This window comes from Chinchilla lanigera, unplaced genomic scaffold (assembly GCF_000276665.1).
Source record: "Chinchilla lanigera isolate Chin_1 unplaced genomic scaffold, ChiLan1.0 scaffold00028, whole genome shotgun sequence".
NCBI lineage: Eukaryota > Metazoa > Chordata > Mammalia > Rodentia > Chinchillidae > Chinchilla > Chinchilla lanigera.
Genome location: NW_004955429.1, coordinates 18,007,891 through 18,028,984, shown reverse-complemented (window position 1 = coordinate 18,028,984; position 21,094 = coordinate 18,007,891). Strand labels below are relative to the sequence as shown.

Genomic DNA, 21,094 nt, shown 5'->3' with positions numbered 1-21,094 from the left:
AACAAACAACATAAAGGAATTAAACCTTTCAAATACAAGTCTTAGGAGTGTCCCCAGATGAATGGGCTGACAGGCGGCATTCCAAGCTAGAGTAACAGAATGAAGGTCACCAGGTACGGTAGAGTAGGGAGTTTGGAAGAAACAATAATACAATGGGATACAAAAATCAGTTTCCAAAGCCCCTAAGTGACAATGAGATTCTGCCAGCACACAGTTGGGCAGCAGGGTCTACACTATTTTCTACAGGCGGACGAAAGCTGAGTTTCCTAGGAGGAATGCACATACCACCGTTCTCTGCTTATTTGGCAAGAAGACCCGGATGGTGCTGCTCGTCTTCGAGGACTCTGTGAGTTTGCCATCATCTGAGGCCCGGCGCTGATAGCCAAACTGCTGCACTATCGTTGGGGAGATGCAGCTGGAGCCGTCAAACACAGCATCCTTAAGTCCAAAACCGTTGCTGATCGTCTTCCAAGCACCCTGTATGTGCTCCATGGATGCAGCTTAAGCAGTAATGAAACCTGGTAGAAAGACAAATAATTGTAATTCTAAAATGAAAGCACTTAAGCCAGGAACGAAATATAGAGAGGGTGCGAAGATAGTGGTATGTGAATTTTTATAATTTATAAACAAACTAATTACAAAGGAACTTCTATAATAGTAAATTTCCAAAAAATATTTCATACAAAAGCACAAAATGAGGGAAATGGAAACCAGAAGTCAAAAGACTTGTTTGTTTGTTTATTTTTGAGACAAGGTCTCAGTAAGTAGTGCAGGCTTGCCTTGAACTCACTACAGCTTCGAACTCACAGCATGATGCTCCTGCTTCAGCCTCCCAAGTGCTGGATTTACAGACCTGTGCCACCATGCCCAGCTAAGAGACTTATTAAGGAAAGAAAACATTTCTAGAATGTGTGTTAAATACCTTACATATGAACATTTTTTTTATAAGAACACCCAAAAAAAATCTTTGACTACTCTTCTCCAGCCCCTTACTGGAGACTAAAGCCAGGACCTTCACACTGAGCTATATCCCCAGCCCCTCCTTTTAAAACATTTTGTATTTTGACACCAGATCTTCTTAAATCTTTAAGCTCCCCAGTCTGGCCTCAAACTTGGTATCCTTCTGCCTCAGCTACCCAGAGTGCTAGGACTACAGCTATGTATCACCACATCTGGCTCACATTCTTCTTAAACCATGTTACTTGCTTGGGAAACCCAGAGAACAGGTAACAATCAGATTCCATATCTGCTTAAAGTCTATTAATTTGCCACTATCAGTTCAGGTGCAGAAGCAAAGCTTATTTACAACCAGAAGAAAGGAGAGATGGCCACCAAACTCCAAATAACTAAATGTTTTAATGAGGCACTAAGACAGCTGCTGTGGGTCCAACGACACGAGGTCAGTCAGATACTGTTTTGGATGTCAGAACCAGCAAGGCCCTAACGCTGGCTTCAAAGTCAGCAGAAGCAAGTGGTTTGTTCCTCCTTTGGAAAACTTCGAGGCTGATAAAGTCTCCTTCTCAAGCCTCCTTCAGAAACGTGTTTAGTTTTATTAATGACAGCTAGCTCTGACCAGGAACTGCTTGGTGCACACAGCACACATTCTTTCCTGTTATGCACCATAACCCTCACAGGGATCTGTAGGTAGGAACTGCATTCTCAATGAAGCCGAGGAAATTCGCACACCCAGTTTATGAGTGGCAGAGCTGGGATTGGAACCAGGGTACTCTACTCAGAGGTCTTGCTGACCATGTTTTGCAGTGACACCAGAGTCATTTGGTCAGAGCTGAGGCAACCAACAACTACAGACTAGAAACCTCATTTTCACCCAAAAGTTCCTGTACAATTACCCACTATCTGGTAAACCCTCAAATCACAAGAGGTTGGGTGTTAACAACACCCCTCCCTATAGCTACAGGTTCCACAGTCATGATTCAACCAACCACAGCTCAAGAATAGTTTTAAGTGTGTCTGTACTAAACACATACTGCTTTTCCCTTGTTCTTATTCTCTAAACAATAGTCTGACAACCACCTGCACGGCACCTACACTGCACTACGTATTGAGTGACCACAGACAAGGGTGTGCACAGGTTCTGAGCAAACACGGATGTCACTTTCTACGGGAGTCTTGACCAGATGCAGATTTTGGCACAGGGAAACAGTGGGGGCATCCTGGCACCAGTCCCCAGAAGGTAACAAGCGACATCTGAACCCATAAAAGAGAACCCACAGGTCCCAAGACCTACAATGACAACATGGGGCTCCTCTCACAGTACAAGTTTTCTAGAGAATATGGTAATAACTACTAATATTTCAAAATGTTCCCACTGATTTTATAATTTTACTCTAGGAATTTATCCTACAGAAATATAAAACAAGGCTATTAAGATACAAATATGGCTAAGAATATCAATTGCAGCATGGTTCACACTGGGGAAAAGAACAAATACCCAACAATAGGGAAAGAACTAAATCACAGTAACATGTATATATATAAAATAAGCAGAAGTAAATCCACATGTACAGAGATGGAAAGACACCCAAGCAAAAACAACGCAGTCAGAACCTCTCTCCTTTACACTAACCCCAAAAAGGGAGGGAAATCTAATTCATAAAGGAGTCAAAAAATCTAGAATTCTAATCAAAGTCTTAACTGATTATTTCAGTGGGACTATGCAGAGTTATTTTATATATGTATATAGTCTACTTAACATTTATTTTTTATAATTTACTATTACTACATTATAACCTTCTATAACTTATTCTATTTCTGTAAGGGAGGAAAAAAAAGACAAAACTCTAAGATGTCTCCTGCCTCTGCAACCTATGCTGCACTCCAACTCTCTCCTAACTCTCTCTGTGGGCACCTACACCACCTTTCTTCCCTGGACTTTTTTTCCTACTGAGGAAGAAGAGACACAGGAGTTCTGGACAAGACAAATGACACAGGTGAGGTGGAGTGAGGGAAGATTCACCTGCACATCTCACCAGTCTGACAATGTGGCCCCCGGTGCACTGCATGGCAATCATAGCAATCTCATGGCATCACTCCCTGTTTAAAAGGCAGAATAAAACTTAAGTGCCTTAATGAGGCTGCCTAGACCTTTCACAACATACCAGTCTTCACACCACAGGATTTTTCAACTGCTTGTTCCCTTTACCTGAAAAGCTGTAACTCTGCAGAAACAGGCAAGGTAAGCTGGGCAACATGGAGCAATCCCAGCACTCCGGGAGGCTGAGGTAGGAGGACCACAAGTTCAAGTCCAGCCTGGGTGAATTAAAAGACAGGGAGACCCTGTCTCAAGATTAAATTAAAAAGAACTAGTTCAGTGTGAAGGCTCAATCAAAGGATAGGGGACAGGAAGGAAAAAGGAAAGGAAAAAAAGAGTTACTTTCAAATTATTTCCACTCAAAAAACATCTCTTAAGAGAAATTTCCCTAATCATCCTAGCCAAAACAGCATGCTATTCTTCTCCCATCAAACAATCCTGTTTTACTTTCTGCATGGTACTTACTACTATGTTAGATTACTCTCAGAATTTACAAATTTTGGGTAATCCTCCACCATCCTTTGGCTCCATAAGGGGAGGACTCATAGCAGTTTCACTGCTATGTTCTTAGTAGTCAATATAGCACCTGGAACACAAAGGTACTCAACTATTAAATGAATTAAGCTAGAAACCAGAATATTGTTTTAAAAATAATTTTTTAGTAGAAAAGACATGTCAAGAACAACTACGTATGAATTCAATTTCTATACGTAGTGCCTCTTCTAAATATATCAGCAAAAACAAACTATGGTCAATTTCATTTTACATTTAATTGCAGGGTAACACTGGACTGGAATCTATTGGTAAGGGGAAAAACATAGAGAGAATTTTTGTAATTTGGGAAGAAGCTTTTAAATACTCCAAACAAGAGCCTAAAATCTGAGTCTGTACAAGTAGCACTGGAAAGTATCTCCTTCCACCCTCACATGGATAATTTCAACATTAAAAGTTTAAAAGCAGCTGGGTGTCATGATGCACTCCTGTAATCCCAGCTACTCAGGAGACTGAGGCAGGAGGACTCCAGATTCAAGGCCAGCCCAGGCAACTTAGTGAGAGCCTGTCTCAAAATCAAAAGGTGTAGGGATGTAGTTCATTCACAGAGTGCTGGCCTAGCATGTGTGAGGGCCCGAGTTCAACCCTCAATACTGCTTTTAAAAACCAGCTTGAAGGTTAAAATTGAAAGCCAGTGATTCAACAACAACAACAAAACCTATTGGTGAAGAAGCCACTTAAAAGATTTAAATGTAACCCACATCTAAGAACGGTAGTTTATGGTGATTTCTAAGTCTTGTAGGTGCTCAGAAAATATGGTGCTGGTGTTTAGTAGAGAACATAATACAATAACTTTTAGTAAAAACGACATGATAAAAATACACTTCAATTTGAGTTTTAGATTTATCACTCATAATTTATTTCTTCCACCTTCTCAGGAAGACCACTCACAGGCCAACAGGCAGTGCTTGTTAACCTCTTCAAGGCCACCACACTCCAACAAAACAACCCACTGCACTGAGGCTGCTCCAGCTAAGGGAGATAAACCGAGGCTCTGCCAACTGCCCCCGGGAAGACAGCACTTGCCCGACCTATCAACAAAGGCAATTATAAACTGGAGTATTCCTTAATCAACTTTTTTTTTTTTGGTTTTTCTCCGGTACCAGGAACCGAACTCATGACCTTGCGCTTGCCAGGCAGGCGCTTTTGCCGCTGAGCTAAATCCCCAGCCCTCCTTAATCAACTTACTAAAGTCAGGGAAAACATCTCTCTGTGATCTGCTGACTAAATCTGTTAAAATACACGCATACAAACCCATCATGGTGGAGCACACATGCCCGTAATTCCAGCACTTCGGGGCTCAGGCTAAGGCTGAGGTTGCTACAAGTTCAAAGCCAACCTGGGCTCCATAATAAGTTCAAGGCCAGCCTGAACAGCACAGCAAGACCCTATCTTAAATTCATACACTCACACATGAACAATAAAACTACACAGGCCAAAGCAGAAATCAGCTTTTGCCTGTGAAACATCTTTCAGTTTCATAGAAAATAGGGAAATACAAATATAAAAACCTAAATACTGTTCTATTTTTAATTTCAGATTTGTAAAATTTCACACTGAAAACATCTACCTTAAGCTTTTGGGAAAACCCATCTTCTCACACACTGATAAAAGTGTAAATCGTAACAGTCTAACAATTTGAAAGTGTCCACAAACAAAAAAATAATTTTAAGTGTCTATAAACTAAAGATTTAATTTCACATATCATTTCATTATAAACAACAAAGCTAGGTAAAAATATTATAGGCAATCAGACAAGGCTAGGCCCTCGGGAAAGTCAAGGTACAGGATAAAAACACATGACAATTGTGGCCAGAGGTCCATCAGTTGGAGGTCAGACCTCAAGATAAAGACAAAATGACCAGGCCTACATGCCTCCCAGAGAAATAAACAATAAATTAATGTCAGCCGGGTGGTGACTAAGACCCCCTGATTCATCTCTTCCTAAAAATGTCCTTGTTCTTTCCCTGTACACTTAACAATCTGCTGACTAAATGCTATGGATCAATATTACCTAAGTCACTATATTTGTAATCTTATTGGATGATCATAGGTTTGTCCCACCTTAAAACCACCTCTTGATTTCACACCCACCTCATGATTTTGTTCTCTAAAACTTGCTCTGTAAAGTGGGGTCCACAGCAACCCATTTTTTTGGGTCTCTTCTTGTCTCTCATGAGCTATCTTTCAATAAATACTTCCCTACTCTTAACCTCTGTTGTTTCTTTGAATTCATTCTTTGGTTTTGGAGAATACAAACTTGGTGTATCTGACCTCTAGAAGTACAGAGTTACATTTATTTCCCCTTTATCAATTTGACAATCTATGCCATAGAAGAAAAAACACTGAGCATTATCCAGGAGTACTCACTGCAGCACTGTTTGCAGTAGTATCAACCAACAAAATGGGGCTCAAAGCCATGGACCCTACACTGGGACACCATAAAGCGAGACTGGTCTTAATAAACCTCTCTGAAAAAATAAAAATAAACTTCTTGGAAAGGATGCTTTCTCCAACACATTGGCTCAAGGTCTGATTTGATCTTCACGGCTCAACCTGCGAAGTACGTTTTCCAACCAGATAATTGAGGCCAATGACACACCCCAATACCTCTAAAAATACTTCAAAGGACTGCACATGTTGTATAACACAAAAAACAAACCAAAAATTAAAGATACATTTGCAATGTTCATGAAGTGTTTACTGGCATTTATCCATTTTTTTCAACCTTACATAAAAGTCTATTGTTTAAAAGTAGATTAAGTGTACCATCTGAAGATAACTGGTAACAAAATGTTTATTAATTGTAAATTTCCATACAATTTATTAATTGTAATTTTCCAGTGATAAAAATAACCTTTTTCCATATAACTCTCTCTACACATACAAAATAGCAGCTTTTATAACCACAAAGGCTCCCAGACGACAAACACTTACCTGGTAAGACAAAGAATTTGTATTTTACAGACTCAACATTTACCTTTTATAGGCCAGAAAGACACAGCACATTTATAATTTCATTTATTGCAATGCTATATTCTATAAAGTACTTCAGAAGCCTGCAGTTTACCTAACAGGAATTCTTCTAGTCTCTTACAGCATTCAGGTTCAACAGGTTCAAAGCTACTGCCTTCCGCATTCCAGAACCCCTCTTCCCTCCCACCAAGGATTGCCTCAGAAATCAAAAGGGCTAGATCGTGCCCTATATCTCCCTCTACTCTTGCTTCTACTCCATTTCAGCCCAACCCTCCAGTCAGTCTCTGAAAGATCTGATTTAAAAAAATAAAACACAAGGGAGTGACTCCTAACTACCAGACAGCCACCCACTCACCGTGTGTCAATCACGAGTTTGTATAAATTTCTCTAAATATGTTTTGAGACAGGGTCTCAATATATAGTGTAAGCTGGCCTTGAACTCACTTCTGTAGCCCAGGTTGGCCTCAAACTCTCAACAGTTCTCCTGCTTCAGCCTCCCAAGTGCTGGGAGTGCTGCGATTACAGGCATGCACCATCACGCTCAGCACCACACCATTTCTGAGGGTGGCAGGTCCCACAGGCCCACCAAAGTCTGTCCTTTACTGGTTTCATGCTTCATTCTGTCAAGAAATTTGAGCATGTCTGCTGTAAGCATGTAATTCATGATTTTTATAGAATAAACTCATTAACTACTTTTTATACCAAATGTTCATTTTTGTTATCACAGTTTACTTGTCATAACCTTGCAATCTCATTTATTTGCTGCATCATTACTTTTTTGTGGCACAAATCCTCAATCCCAGCACTTAGGAGGCTGAGGCAGGAAGACTGCTCCAAATTCTGGGCCAGCCTAGACTATATAATGAGTTCAAGGCCACCCTGAACTGTACAGCAATACCCTGCTCCCCTAAAAAAGTTAGACAAAACCTTTCCTACATTCGAGTTAAAAGACAGGCATATCAATTCTAAATAATACTGAGGTCAAGTACAAACAAGCAACTAGAATAGAAAGAAAAGCACACAACCTTGAGGTATGCAATACCAGAATGCATGACATGTGGCCAGGTCCCTGGCCAATCCCACACACAGTCTATCATCCAGCCCACCTCAGTTGCCTTCTTGGACCCTTTCTATAGTGTAACTTAAGTGAGCACCCACTATGGTTTCAACAGCTAAGATAGGCGCCTTCTTCACAGCCAGCATCTTTAGGAAAAAGACTCCAAGAACTCAAGTCTTTCCTTTCCTAAATATAACTCAGTACTACAGTTCACATCTAGAGTCCCCTCAAAGTCTCACGTACTTATAGGTGGGGCTTTTTGGACCTGGCTGGATCTAGAGTGTGTGATGATGGGATTAAGGGTGCGATACTAAATCAGCCCACTTACTGAAATTAGCATAGTTCTGGGTGTGGTTGAGTGGACTTACTCAAGACAGAAGCCCCCCCCCCCATGTGGATGGCACCACCCAAAGGGTTTGTAGCCTGGATGGGATAAAAGAGAAGGCAGACAGGCAGGCTATTGCTGCTGCTGCTTCACTGTCTCCTGTCTGCCCTATTTCCCTTCTGAGATGCCTGTCAACGTGCCTTGGAGCCAGCTGACTATGGACTGAAACCTCTACAAATTGTGAGGTGTAGTAAACCTTTCCTCTGGTAACTTTGGGTGGCGGGTATCTTGTCTCAACAACAAGAAAGTAACTAAGACACTCAGCTTTTTTTTTTTTTAACTGAGACACACAATCAGCTTTTCTTAAAAAGAAAGAACAGAACATATTACACATAATACAAGTACTATTTAGAAAACCTTTTAATTCAGATTCACATTAAAAATGCATCTCAGCATAGATCATTGCTAAGTGTGCATGCTACTGGTGTGATTCTAAAGCCCAAACCTCTCCAAGAGTTTGCATCAATTTCTCCAAATGCATTTACCCACACAAATATATCCATCTTGTACTTGAATAACCAGTGTTTTAAAGGGTTCATCTAGTCTTACATTGCCTTTCTCCATCATGAACTCTTTCCATCTGTGTGCTAATTCTGTCTCATATATAAAGGTTACCTTTAAAAGAAGCAATTTCTCCCACTTCAGGTAATTTTAGTTTTGTTTCACTGCTGTATTGACTCAAGAATTCAGTATGTTACATTTGCATCATTTTCAGTAACCTATTTACTATGTCACCTTTTTTACCATTCAAATTTCTCCTTTAAAGTAGAAGATATCTACTTATCCACCATGGTAGCTGTAATTCCTACTGACTATTTTAACCAAATGATCCATGGCATCAACCAAAACTGCAAAACCAATGGAAGAGGGGTAGTTGTTGAATCTATAACATACTAAATATTTAAACTTACGTAGATGAAGGAAAGCTGGCTAGTTTTAGGCTGTGATATACAATTATAACCACAAACCAGCACCAATGAAAAACACAAATCCTGCTATCTGAAAAGTATTTGTTTGCTTTCTATTTACACCTAAAACTCACTAAATAAGCTACATCTACCAAAAAATAGATTTAAAAAAATTCTGTATCAACTAAGCTTCAGCAATAATAATGACTTTACCAACTAGTAGCTACTGAGTGTTCATTATGTACCAGTTTTTTATATATGTTATTTCATTTAATACTCCCAAAAGCCTCTTAAAGAAAAACCGTCATCTCAGTTTTGGAGACGAAGAAACTGAGGACCATCAAGTTTAAGTAAAACTGTCCATGATTACAAAGTAAAATACAAAGCCAAGATGTCTGTCAAAATACATCGGGTCAAAAAACATTCACAAAGCCAGGCAGCACAGTGCCTGTGATCCTGGTACTCTGAGAGATTGAGCCAGGAGGATATCAAGTTTGAGCAAAGCCTAGGCAAATTAGCTAAACCTTGTAAAAATATAAAAAAGTTCTGAGGATGTAACTCACTGTGTAGGCCCAGAGTACATTCCACAGCAACGCCTCTACCACGACCAAAAAAATGGCTGGCGTTCTCCAGTTTAATTACTTTATCACACCACTAGCTCTACTGATAAGGGTGACAGGATTAGTGCTTTTGTGGAACAGACTGTTCCTCAAATGAGGTGCCAGATCTCAACTTTGTGGCTGCTGACTATAGCTTCCTAACACCTGACTCTTTACCTCCTACCCTAGTGTATTTACTTATACTTTACTCATAATAAAGTAAGAATTAAACTTGGAGCAAAGACCAAAGAAAAGTTACTCATACACTTACTCATCCTTGTACAGTCCCTTTAATATCACCTTTTAATAGCAGAAGCACAGTATATAGCTATCAGTTTAAAATCTATCCCTACCTTCCACCTGCTGTATGGCCTTTAGCTGGATGACTTACCTGTCCCACACACCGATCTTCTTCCTCACTATGAATGCAGTGCACATACTGAGTGCCTCCTCTGTACCAGACACCATGCTAGATATCTAAGTTCCCTCAGTGAGCATGAGACAAGATCCCTGTCCTTACAAGACATTTACCTTCTAAAGGAGGCAGCACACTTAATAAAAGTAAATTCCGTAATGAGACAGCAGATGACAAATGTTGGGGAAAAGGAGACGAGTTTCCCTCAATGAGGAAGTAACAGCTAAGATGTCAACACTAGTGAGTCCAACTTGCAGATAGCACAGACATTCTAGGCAGAAAGAACCCTTGGTGTGAACCCTATGTAACAAGAATTGCAAGAGATCACAGAACTGATTGGAGTGCAGTATGCTGGTGGGTACAGGGCATGCAGATAACATAAGCCTTACAGTCACTATGTGGACTTTGCCCTTTACTGAGCTCATGAAATGGAAAGCCATGTAAGGATTTTGAGTAGAGGGAGAGACACAATATGTCTTAAGACCTTAAAGCTCTGCTTCAGCTGCTATACTGACAATATACTACTTGGCCAGTGGTGGCAGACCTATGGCTCACATGTTAATGTGTTTTTCTTTGAAAACAAAAGATGTTAAGAGTTGTTTTTTCTAAACTAAAACTTCAGTATTTAGTTTTAATTGCAGTGTTGGCACTTTGCAAGAAATAAGTGGGTTTTGGGTTGCAGTTTGACAGTCTCTATAGATTCGCTATTACTGACCTAGGCAGTTAGATGCACCACTATGGAGTTCATAAGACGTCGGGGCTAAACAGGCATGGTGGCACACACTATAATCCCAGCAGTCAGGAGGCTAACGCAGAAAGATCACTGCAAGTTCAAGGCCAGCTGGGCTACACAGTTTAAGGACATCCTCAAATACATAGTGAGACCATCTCAAAAAAAAAAAAACAAAACAAAACCGTAAAATAAGGATAATTACACTTAGCTCATTGATTGTTATAAAAATTGTTCAATGGTGTCTGTAAAGCACTTATCACTGTGCCTAACACACAGTAAATGCTACTGCTACAGCTTGTGTTCCTGTATAAAAGTTCACCAAGGAAAGCAGCAGGGAATAGGTAGAAATTCAGCTTCACTTGCTAAGCCATGTGCTTGGTATACAAACTGCATAAGCCTGGAGGAAGTGGATCCTCTAAGTCCTATGAAGGCTGGCTATATCATCTAAACTCCTTGGCAATGGTGCACTCCTTATCCACATACAGATTCACTTTGACACAACTGTTATAGTCTCCACATCCTGTTATATATAATATTCGCCTTCTGATTTAATTTTAAAAGTTGCATGTTTATTCAAACGTTAAAGTATCTAAAATTAGAGCGTATTTCACAAACAATGGTGTGTGCCTTATTTGATCTCACAGGATTTAAACACCTTCAAGTACACCAGTAATTGGCTTAGCACCTCAGCCTGGATCACAGATCAAAAGGTGTTGTTATGTCCAAGCGCTCTTGCTACTATGGTCAGGTTTTTACATCTGAAGACTGGGCTTGGGTACATCTGTTATTTTAAGGCAAGCCTATTTTCTGACAAAACTGGATACTAGGTATCTATTTTCTGAGACTTTTTTTCAAGAGGGTGGGGCTAACCCAAAAAAGGAGGGTTTGTGCTGCTGTCCTTCTTAGAAGTGACAAAGCTTTCTACAAGTTTAGGGAGGGTAAGATGCAGATTGATAAAGATAACCAACATCCTCCTCCTTTCTTAATATTCAGTACTGGGGGCTGAAGCCAGGGCCTCAAGCACCCTACCACCCCCAGCCCTGTGACCATGTAAGAACATTGCATTAGGTCAGCTTTCCCTCACAAGCCAAGTTGCTCCAGGACACTATTTGCGTTTACCCTCCTTTGAAGACAGAATCCAGCAGCCTAATTCCCAGACAGCTCCCTGAAGCCCTCCTAAAAAAGCCCAAACCTTTCTACAGAAAGTACATCAGCAGGTCCCTAGACTGGGTAAGTCCAGGCCCACTTAAGATCATGGACGTTGTTCTGAAAACTAGGTCCACTTAATTCTTGGCCACAGAAACCAGAAGCCTCTTCCCAAGCTGAGCAACCAGACTGAAAGAAAGTCCTACTGGGTATACAGTATACACATCTATAATCCTAGCACTTGGGAGGCTGAGGCAGGAGGATCACCGTGAGTTTAAAGCCAGCCTGAACTACATACTGAGACACTGTCTCAAAGAAAAGGTCTGAGATCCCCTACCTTATACAATAAAGCCAATAAATCCTGCCCATACACTTGAAGATTCCAATCCGTTTTAAATCCTATTCTTCTAAAAATAAACAGATTACCAAGGATAACCATGCATCATAGGAAAGCCTCTAACACAGATGATAAAGACCAACTCACGGGGGAGATGGGGGGACACAGCACTCAGCAATGGGACACAACTCCAATCCAATGACTTGAACTATGAGATTAATAGACCCCACCAGGGCCAAGCATGGTAGGCAATCCCAGCAGTTGGAAGGTTGAAGCAAGAGAGGATCATTGTAAGTTTGAGGCCAGCCTGGACTACAAAGTGACTTCAAGACCAGCTTAAACTATAGAGTGAAATTCCGTCTCAAAAAGACAAAAGAATAAAAATAAAAATAAATTAAAGTACATACTCTTGCACTTTGTGACTGGGTAAAAAATGGTTCAATTTTATCTGTCCTGGATCCCTGATATTGTTAATGATCTGTCCTTAGACCAATCATGATCTAAAGAATATTTATCTCTTTTAGAATGTTGGGGAAAGATGTCATTTAAAAAATTATTAACAGCCAGGCATGGTGGCACAGGTCTATAATCTCAGCACTTGGGAGGCTGAGGCAGAAGGATTGCAAATTTTATTAGCCCAGACTGGGCAAACTGACAAGATGCTGTTTAAAAAAAAAAACCAAAACAAAAACAGAAAACTCTGTAGATCAATCTTTGGGCTTTCCTGCATAATAGAATATATCTCACATTTCTGAGTAGTTTAAAACTTGGTCTTTATTATCCCCAGTATCTTTATAAAACTCTTTATATAACATACAGTATGATATCATCACTAAATCTAAACAGCGATATACTATGTGGGATTGTTGCCTACTCTATTGTCTTCTGTGCATCTAGAACTGTTAAGGTTTTTTTGTTTTGTTTTGTTTTTGTCTTTTTGAGACAGGGTCTCGTTATACAGTTCAGGCTGGCCTTGAGCTCACTTTGTAGCCCAGGCTGGTCTCAAATTCACAACGATCCATGTGCACCACCACACCCGGTTTAGAACTGACACCTTTTTACAAGAACCCTTTCAGAACCTTAACACTGAGGTACAGAACTCTGTGATTTCCAACCATTTTACACCACTGCCCTTCAGTCACATCACAATAGATTCTCAAAGCACTGGCCAGGATCACTAGTGATTCATACCTATGTGGTTTTTCAGAGCTCCTATAAACTTTTATCAGGGTATTTCTCCATTTTGGGTAAATACCTAGCTTTGAGGAGTTCACTTTTGTAAAATGCAAAAGTGCCTTACAACGATGTGTATGTACTTCACCAGTGTCTTTAATCGGTGCCCAGTGCTGCCATGTATACTGTTTATATGTGTGTGGTTTATCCAATAAAATGTTTCTTACAATTAAAGCAAGTTAGCAAATAAAGATGTAAATGAAAATATGGCAACCTAACTGGGGACACAGAACCACCCTTTAGGTGTGACTTTTTTTTACCCATTCTGTTCCATGTGCTCGCTCAGGATTAACCACCCACTCTTATCTCTTCAAAGCAGTGTGATGGACAAGTAGGAAAGATGTGCATGCTGGCTGATGGGAAAAACTTGTTTTCTTCCCTTTCCCTTCTCTTCAGTCCTTGGTTATTGACTGAGCTACCTCATATATTAAACTTAAAAGATACACACCTTCAACTCCAGTTAAATTAAACAAATAAATAAATGAAAATAAAGCAGCCCATCAGATGCCTAGTACATTAAATTTTACAATAATGAGGAACCAGAACATTGTACAAACTTCTACAAGAACCAGAATGGCCTTTAATTTCTCTAGGCTGGAAGCTGGAACACATAAAGTAGGAAACCCTTATTAACTTCTGAAAGAAAATTACCTCTCGAACAACCAGCAAAACTACCCATAGGTAGAAAGAAGAAAGGTAACTTCTGACAGGAGTACAAAAGTTCTCTCCACAGTCCCTTTCTCAAGGGTCTCATCACATGAACAAATCAGGAGAAAAATCTGAGATACAGGAAACAGACACTCAACAAGGAAGGAAACAAAGGAAAGCCCCAGAAGGCCAATACAGGGGGATCCCTGGATGACAAGTGTGTACCACAAACAGGACTCCACTGTCATGTAACCCTTCCTACACACAGCTCTCAGCCATACTCACCCATACAATGGCTTCTTCTCATCTTTTGAGAGAAAGAGAAGCAAAAACATCCACAGGTAGATCATCCACATGGTTGAACAGGATAAAACAGTTTAGCCACATAGTGTTCCCCAGAGCATAGGACGCAACTCTTCACAGTTTACAAGATGATTATCTTGGATAAGCGGACATGACATGCACAGACCCGAATCAATGCAGTAAGGGTCATAAGGCGGAAAAAGTCTCACTCTGGTGCTAGTACAGTACAGCTTTACATTTTTTAACACTTCCTAATTGCTAATAAAAAAAAAAAATTAACAGATTTCAAAGTCAACCCCACTCAGATCATAATATCTAAGTAAACACTAATATTGGGGGTTGGACAGTTGGTTGACTTGTCTGTTTTATAAACAGCAGCAGAAGACTGTAACACTATGTGTGATTCTCCTGGCTGTTTTTCTGGGTTCATTTAGACCAAGTGTTTCAAAGTGCTTATAAGAAAAAGAAAATCAACCTGTTTCAGCTTCTTCAGTAGCATACACAACTGAGTGTGTGAGGGCACACCTGTAGTACCAGCTACTCTGGAGGCTGAGGCAGGAGGATCTGGCCTAGGCAACATGGCAAGCCAGGAGCTCTCAAAAAAGACTGGGGAGTGTGCACCTTCAATGCAGTGCATTTCCAGAAAGGAGGCTATATGTGCCTTGCTAATGTAGCTCATATGATGTTATCACTCAGCCCTTTTCTCCATAATTCAACCGCCACAACTTTCATCCCCCCTTAGAGGTAAAGTTCTTCTAATTATGCTAATACTTATAGTCGAATTCAGATTATGCTAGTGTTCTATTCATTTGCTGCAGTGCTAAGGAGTGAACCTAGGGCCATCACACATGCTCATAACCACTGAGCTACATCGTCATCCTCTCTCTTTTTAAGATTGACTGATTGATATACTGGGAATAGAATTCAGGACCTTGCGCTTGCCAGGCAGGTGCTCATGCCATTGAGTGTATCCCTTAGCCCTTAAGTTTTATTTTGAGACATGGTTTCAATGCTGCCAAGGCTGGCCTCAAACTTGCAATTCTCCTGCCTCAGCCTCCCAAGTAGCTAGGATTACGGGCAAGCACCTCCATGATCATCTATATTAGGGTTCTTCAAATTGCAAGGTATTAAAAGGGTCTGTCCTTATTCTGCTCATGGGCCCTGCTTTGTGTGATTTTGCAAAAATGTATGGTTTTTCAGGAACATTTATCACACTGTAGGTGAAATACCTATTCTGGGTTTCTGTAGTCATATATCATACAACATTTCAGTCAACTACAAACCATATCTATGAGTCCCACAAGGGTGTAATGGAGATACGCACAGTGGTACATGTATGTAAATGCTACTCAAGAAGCTGAAACAGGAGGGTTACAAGTTCAACGCTACATAGGGAGACCGTGACTTAAAGAAAAAGGGAAGAGAAAGGAGAAGAGAAAGAAAAAGGAAAAGCAAAGGGCAGGACACATTTGGTCCAGCTGTACAATATGTTTTAAGCTAAGTGTTATAAGAGACAAAAAATTTTCCTAGATACTACTAAAAGGATAAACAACAACAACAAATTGGATTTGAGCAAGATTAAGAAGTTTCAGCCAGGCATGGGGGCATACTCCTGTGATCCCAGCACTCAAAAGGCTCAAATGGGAGGATCACAAGTTCAAGTCTAACCTGGGCTACATAGTGAGTTCAAGGTCAGCCTGAACTACACAGCAAGACCCTAGCAAAAAAAAAAAAAGTTTCATGCTTCAAAGTAAAAAGATAACCCAAGGAATGGCAGACGGTATCTGCAATCACCAACTGATAAAAGCCTTTACTAGAAAATATTTTTTCTATAGAACACAGAACTCATTAACTCATTAATAAAAAAGACAAGCCAATTTAAAAATAAGAAAAGTGTTAGAATACACATTTCTTCATAGAATTTATATAACTGGTCAATAAGAACACGTAAAGTCTGAGTTCAATTCCCAGTACTCCCCCCCACAGAACATGAAAAGACCCTCAGCATCACTAATCATTAGGGAAATGCAAATCATGGTGCCCCACTGGGAAGGGGACCAGCAAGGTCAGCAAAGGTGTGGGGACCCTGGAGCTCCTGTGCATTGCTGGTGGGACATAAAAAGGGGCAACCAGTGTGGAAATGAGTCACCAAGTGCTCCAGCAATTTCACTCTTACGTGTACACCCAAAAGAGCTGAAAGCCAAGATACACCCATGTTCACAGCAGCATTATTCATAACAGCAAACAGTCAAAGGCACACAACCAAGTGTTTATCAACTAGCCAAGGGATAAACACGAAGGTTATGCAGATGTAACAAAATACTGTAATGGTCAGCCTTAAACAATGAAGATCAAAACCAGGCGCAGTGGCACATGCCTGTAATCCCAGCACTCGGGAGGCTGAGGCAAGAGGATCATTGCAAGTTTGAGACCAGCCTGGGCTACAAAGCGAGCTTAAGGCCAGCCTGAACTGCATAGCAAGATCCTGTCTCAAAAAGACAAAAACAAACAAACAACAGCAAAAAAAAAACAATAAAAGTGAGAGAGAGAGATCAGCACTACCACATGGTTGACCCATGAAGACTTAAGGCTCAATGAAATAAGTCAGCTACAAAAGGACAAATATTGGATGGTTCCATGCATATGGGGCGCCTGGAATATCACAAGTTCCTGGGTACAGGTGGTGGCTGATAGGGCCTGGGACAAGGAAGGCTAGGAGGATTTACTGCATCCGTCTGCGATGATGAAAGAGCTCTGGAGATGCACGGTGTGGTGATGGCTGGAGAACAATGTGAATGTAACTAGTGCCCCTGAACTGTGCGCTTCAAATGGCTAAACTGATCGATTTTGTTAGGACTAAGGGTCGTACCTGGTTACAATTACTGGTGCTAAGTCTGGAGGTCTGAGGAAGACCTACACACCTCCTGTGCCTCAATGGCTTTGTAACCTACAATGGCTTTTTAGTGAGACAGGGTCTTGCTGTTCAGCTCAGTCCGGCCTTGGTGGCAATCCTCCTGACTCTGTCTCCCAAGTGCTAGGATTACAGGCATGTGCCACTGTGTCTAGCTGAAACAGCTCTTTAACCACTGGGCTGCTTCTCCAAACTTCTCAGACAGCACAGACCACCACCACCCTCTCTCTCCAGGAAGGTAGGAGGAAGAAACACCACAGAAATTTCCCATTATGTTTCTTCCCTCTCCTCCTCACTATGAAAAGCCCTACATTACACGGGTACACTAAACACATGAGATGGTGAGTTGAGCCAAGAGAGAGAGGCCCTTCCATCTCCCTTGGAGCTGGTATAAAGCCTTTTTCCTTTCTCACCAAAACAAATGGCCTTCTGTGTTCTTGGAGAGGCAAGCAGAGCCAACCTAAGAAACAGGGTATGACAGTGAGAATAGGTAGGTAGGGACAGAATCCTGTTCCCACCTTGGAATCTCAGGAAACCTGCAGAATTCAACGTAACAAAAATATTCTCTGACTACTTTTGATATTCTGCATGAAATACAATAAAAATATGCTTTGATCTTTCAAAAGCCTGTCCAGAGCAATTAAAAAAAAAAAAAAAAAAAAAACTGAAATTGTAAGACTTCAGTGTGAAATCATATGAGGAATCAGATGCCTGGACCCAGACAGTACCAAATCCTATAATTTGGTGCCTTTCCACTTCAGTACAGAACTCAGCATGCACTATGGCCATAAGTACTACAGTGGAGCAATATTCACGAGCCCTCCAAGAGCCTCAGGCACACCTACTTTGGCTCTGAGTAAATGGATTATTGGGGCTTAGAGCTGACTTTCTGTTACAGGTGGGGTCTGGTCAGAAGAGGCGGTCACTGGGGACTGGGCCTGGAAGGGTTCATTTCCCTCCCCAGCTCCTCCCTTCACACTGCTTCCTGTCGACCAGGCCAAAGGCAGCTCTCCTCTACCATGCTCCTCTGCCATGCCATCCTGCCTGACGCCGGCCGAGCATACAAGGAGCCAAACTAAAGCTCTTCTCTAAGTTGCACGTGTCAGGGATTTTAGCAACAAGGAAAGTGCCTATGACAGTGGGGTACAACAGCAAAATAGCGTAAGTTAATTCCTAACTCATAATATCATAGGAAACTCACTCTTACTGTAAATTTTTGCAAGTCACCACACTTTTTTTGGTACTGGGAATGGAACTCAGGACCTCACACGTGCCAGGCAGGCTCTCGTGCTGCTGAGCTCTATCCCTAGCTTTTTTTTTGAGACAGGATCTCACTATGTAGCCCAGGCTGGCCTCAAACTTGCAATCCTCCTGCCTCAGTCTCCTAAGTACTGGGATTACAAGCGTGCTTGACCACACCCAACTGTTTTTTTTTTTTCTTGACAACTTTTGCTGAAGTGAAATCCTTTATGGCTTTTCTTTGGCATATTCAAACTGCTAGCATCACTCCTCTTAAGAATACTTAAGAGGACTTTATTAAGTAAAACAAGGACTAAACATCAGCACTACAATAGCATAACAGCAATCTCATGAATAAGACACTACTTGGTGACTAGAGGGTGGCATATACACATACATGCTTGACAAAGGGGTGGTTCATGATTTCACTGTGCTACTCACAATCTAAATTCGCAATCTGAATCCTATAAATTGCTTGCTTTTGGAATTTTCCATTTACTATTTTAAGACTACAGCTGACCACAAGTAACTGAAATTGGGGAAAGTGAAACTGCAGATAAAGGGTATCTCAGTCCATTAGCTACTGCTACATCAGCATACCTGTACTGGGTAGTTTATAAAGACATTTATTTGGGCTCAGGTTCTCAGGCCTGGGAAGTCCAACAGCATGGTGCTGGCATCTGCTCAGCTTCTGCTAAAGACCTGGTGCTGTTCCAACTCATTGCAGCAGAAGAGAAGAAGATCATGCAAAAAAAGATAGCATGGGAGCTTTAAAACAACCCACTCAAAGGAGTAATCCAGGCCCAAAAGAGAACTACCTTGAGAAAGGCATTATTTCTCTGAACGACCTAACTACAGCTTGACTCAAACACCCCACAGTGGTGACTGAACTTCAACACGAGCTAGGCCAGGACAAGACACATCCAAAGTACAGCAAGAAGGGTACGATGGTGAAAGTTAGAACAAAGGTGAGTCTTGAAAGACTGCCAAGCTAGAAGTCCACATATTACATGATCCTATTCACACAAAGTCCACACTAGGCAAGTTCACAAAAACAGATGAAAATACATTAATGAGGAGGTGTGGCGAGTGGGCATTAATGAATGCTCAGTCTTTTGGGAAACTGAAGTAGGATTCAGTCTAGGAGTCAGAGGCCAGCTTGGACAACATGAAACACTATCACGAGTGGATGAATGGACGGACGGATGGATGGATGAGTGAATAAGAAAAAAGAAAGGTAAAGGAAAAGACTAGTATTAGCGGAAGCATGGAGAAGAATGGAGAATTATGGTTATGGGTTTCTTGGGGAAGTGACGAAAAGTGTTCTAAAATTAATTGTGGTGCTGTGTGCACAACCTAACTACAGCTAATTATACTAAAAGCCATGAATTACACGCAGTACTTTCAATGGGTGAAGCATATGGCACATGAATTACATGTTAATAGAACTGGATGCAGGGAGAGGAGACAGATCTGTAGTAACTGGGTATGAAGCACCTGGGGTTTCTGTAATTACTAGTTTCCAGTCCCACTCCCTCATAAATTTGTAACTTACTACCCCAAACACTACATCCCACCCAGAAGGTCCATAATTGTATTTAAGCTAGTCTGAAATAGATTCTGTTCCTTCTAGCTAAAGGTCCTAAGGAAAAACATATCATTAAAAAGATATAAAGCATAGTTACTCAAATAAATAAGTGCTACATAAATGAACAACAGCAGTAATAACAGTTTACTTACTATAGCCTAAGAACTATACTAACTATTCTCCATCAACTAAAAAACAGAACAGTTTAAACTGGGCACAGTGGTACAGGCCTGTAATTCTAGCACTCTGGGAGGCTGAGACAGGAGGATCACCAGTTCAAACCCAGCTTGGGCAATTCAGAAAGACCCTATCTCAACATAAAAAACAAAAAAGGGCTAGGGGTATAGCTCAGTGCAAAGACTTTGAGTTCAATCCCGAGGTATCTACCACCCTCACCCCAAAAGGACAGTTTAGTAGATATAGGACAGCTACTAAGTTTGAAAGCCACCTTCAATATTTACAAGCTGTCTGAATGTGGGCAACTCCAGATTTCTTTGCTATATAGTTTAAGAAAAAAATAGTACAACTTGACCTTTTTTTTTTGAGACAGTCTCATTTTGTAGTCCAAGCTGGCCTCGTCTTTGTGGCAATCCTCCTGCCTCAGCCTCCCAAGTACTGAGATTACAAGCATGCACCACCACACCAAGCCACAATTTGACTTTTAAAATCGACTGATTTTCAGTAAGGAATAAATATGATTAATTTATGTAAAGGACCTAGTTATGAGTATATCACATAAAAAGCATTCAAGTTAAACTATCTGTACTGCATTTTTCCAGGTGGAAAGCTGAATTTACAGATTTCTTTTGCTCGGTGTTTGGTGTCGTGCTTTGTTTTGCTGGTGGTAGTACTAGAAACTCAATTCAGGACCTTCACATTGAACTATATCCCAGACCTTTTTTTTATTTTTCACTTTTAGCTAGGGTCTTGCTAAGACGTTAAGTTGTTGAGGCTGGACTGAAATTGGTGATCCTTCTGCCTCAGCTTCTAAGAGTATTGAGATTACAAGACT

General features: G+C 40.9%; 1 protein-coding gene across 5 annotated transcripts in view; it reads right to left on the bottom strand.

Annotated features, from left to right (window-relative positions):
- Nucleotides 1-21,094, bottom strand: part of Raf1 (Raf-1 proto-oncogene, serine/threonine kinase) — a 68,768-nt gene that overhangs the window by 20,739 nt on the left and 26,935 nt on the right. For 3 of the 5 annotated variants that reach the window (XM_005387108.2, XM_013515404.1, XM_013515405.1), the window contains exon 2: nucleotides 286-518. In XM_005387108.2, coding sequence (XP_005387165.1) covers nucleotides 286-492 — 207 coding nt within the window. In that variant the 5' untranslated portion in view covers nucleotides 493-518. Of the gene's footprint in view, nucleotides 1-285; nucleotides 519-2,977; nucleotides 3,055-21,094 lie in introns of those variants that run through there. The other 2 variants (XM_005387107.2, XM_005387109.2) reach the window with 2 other exon arrangements.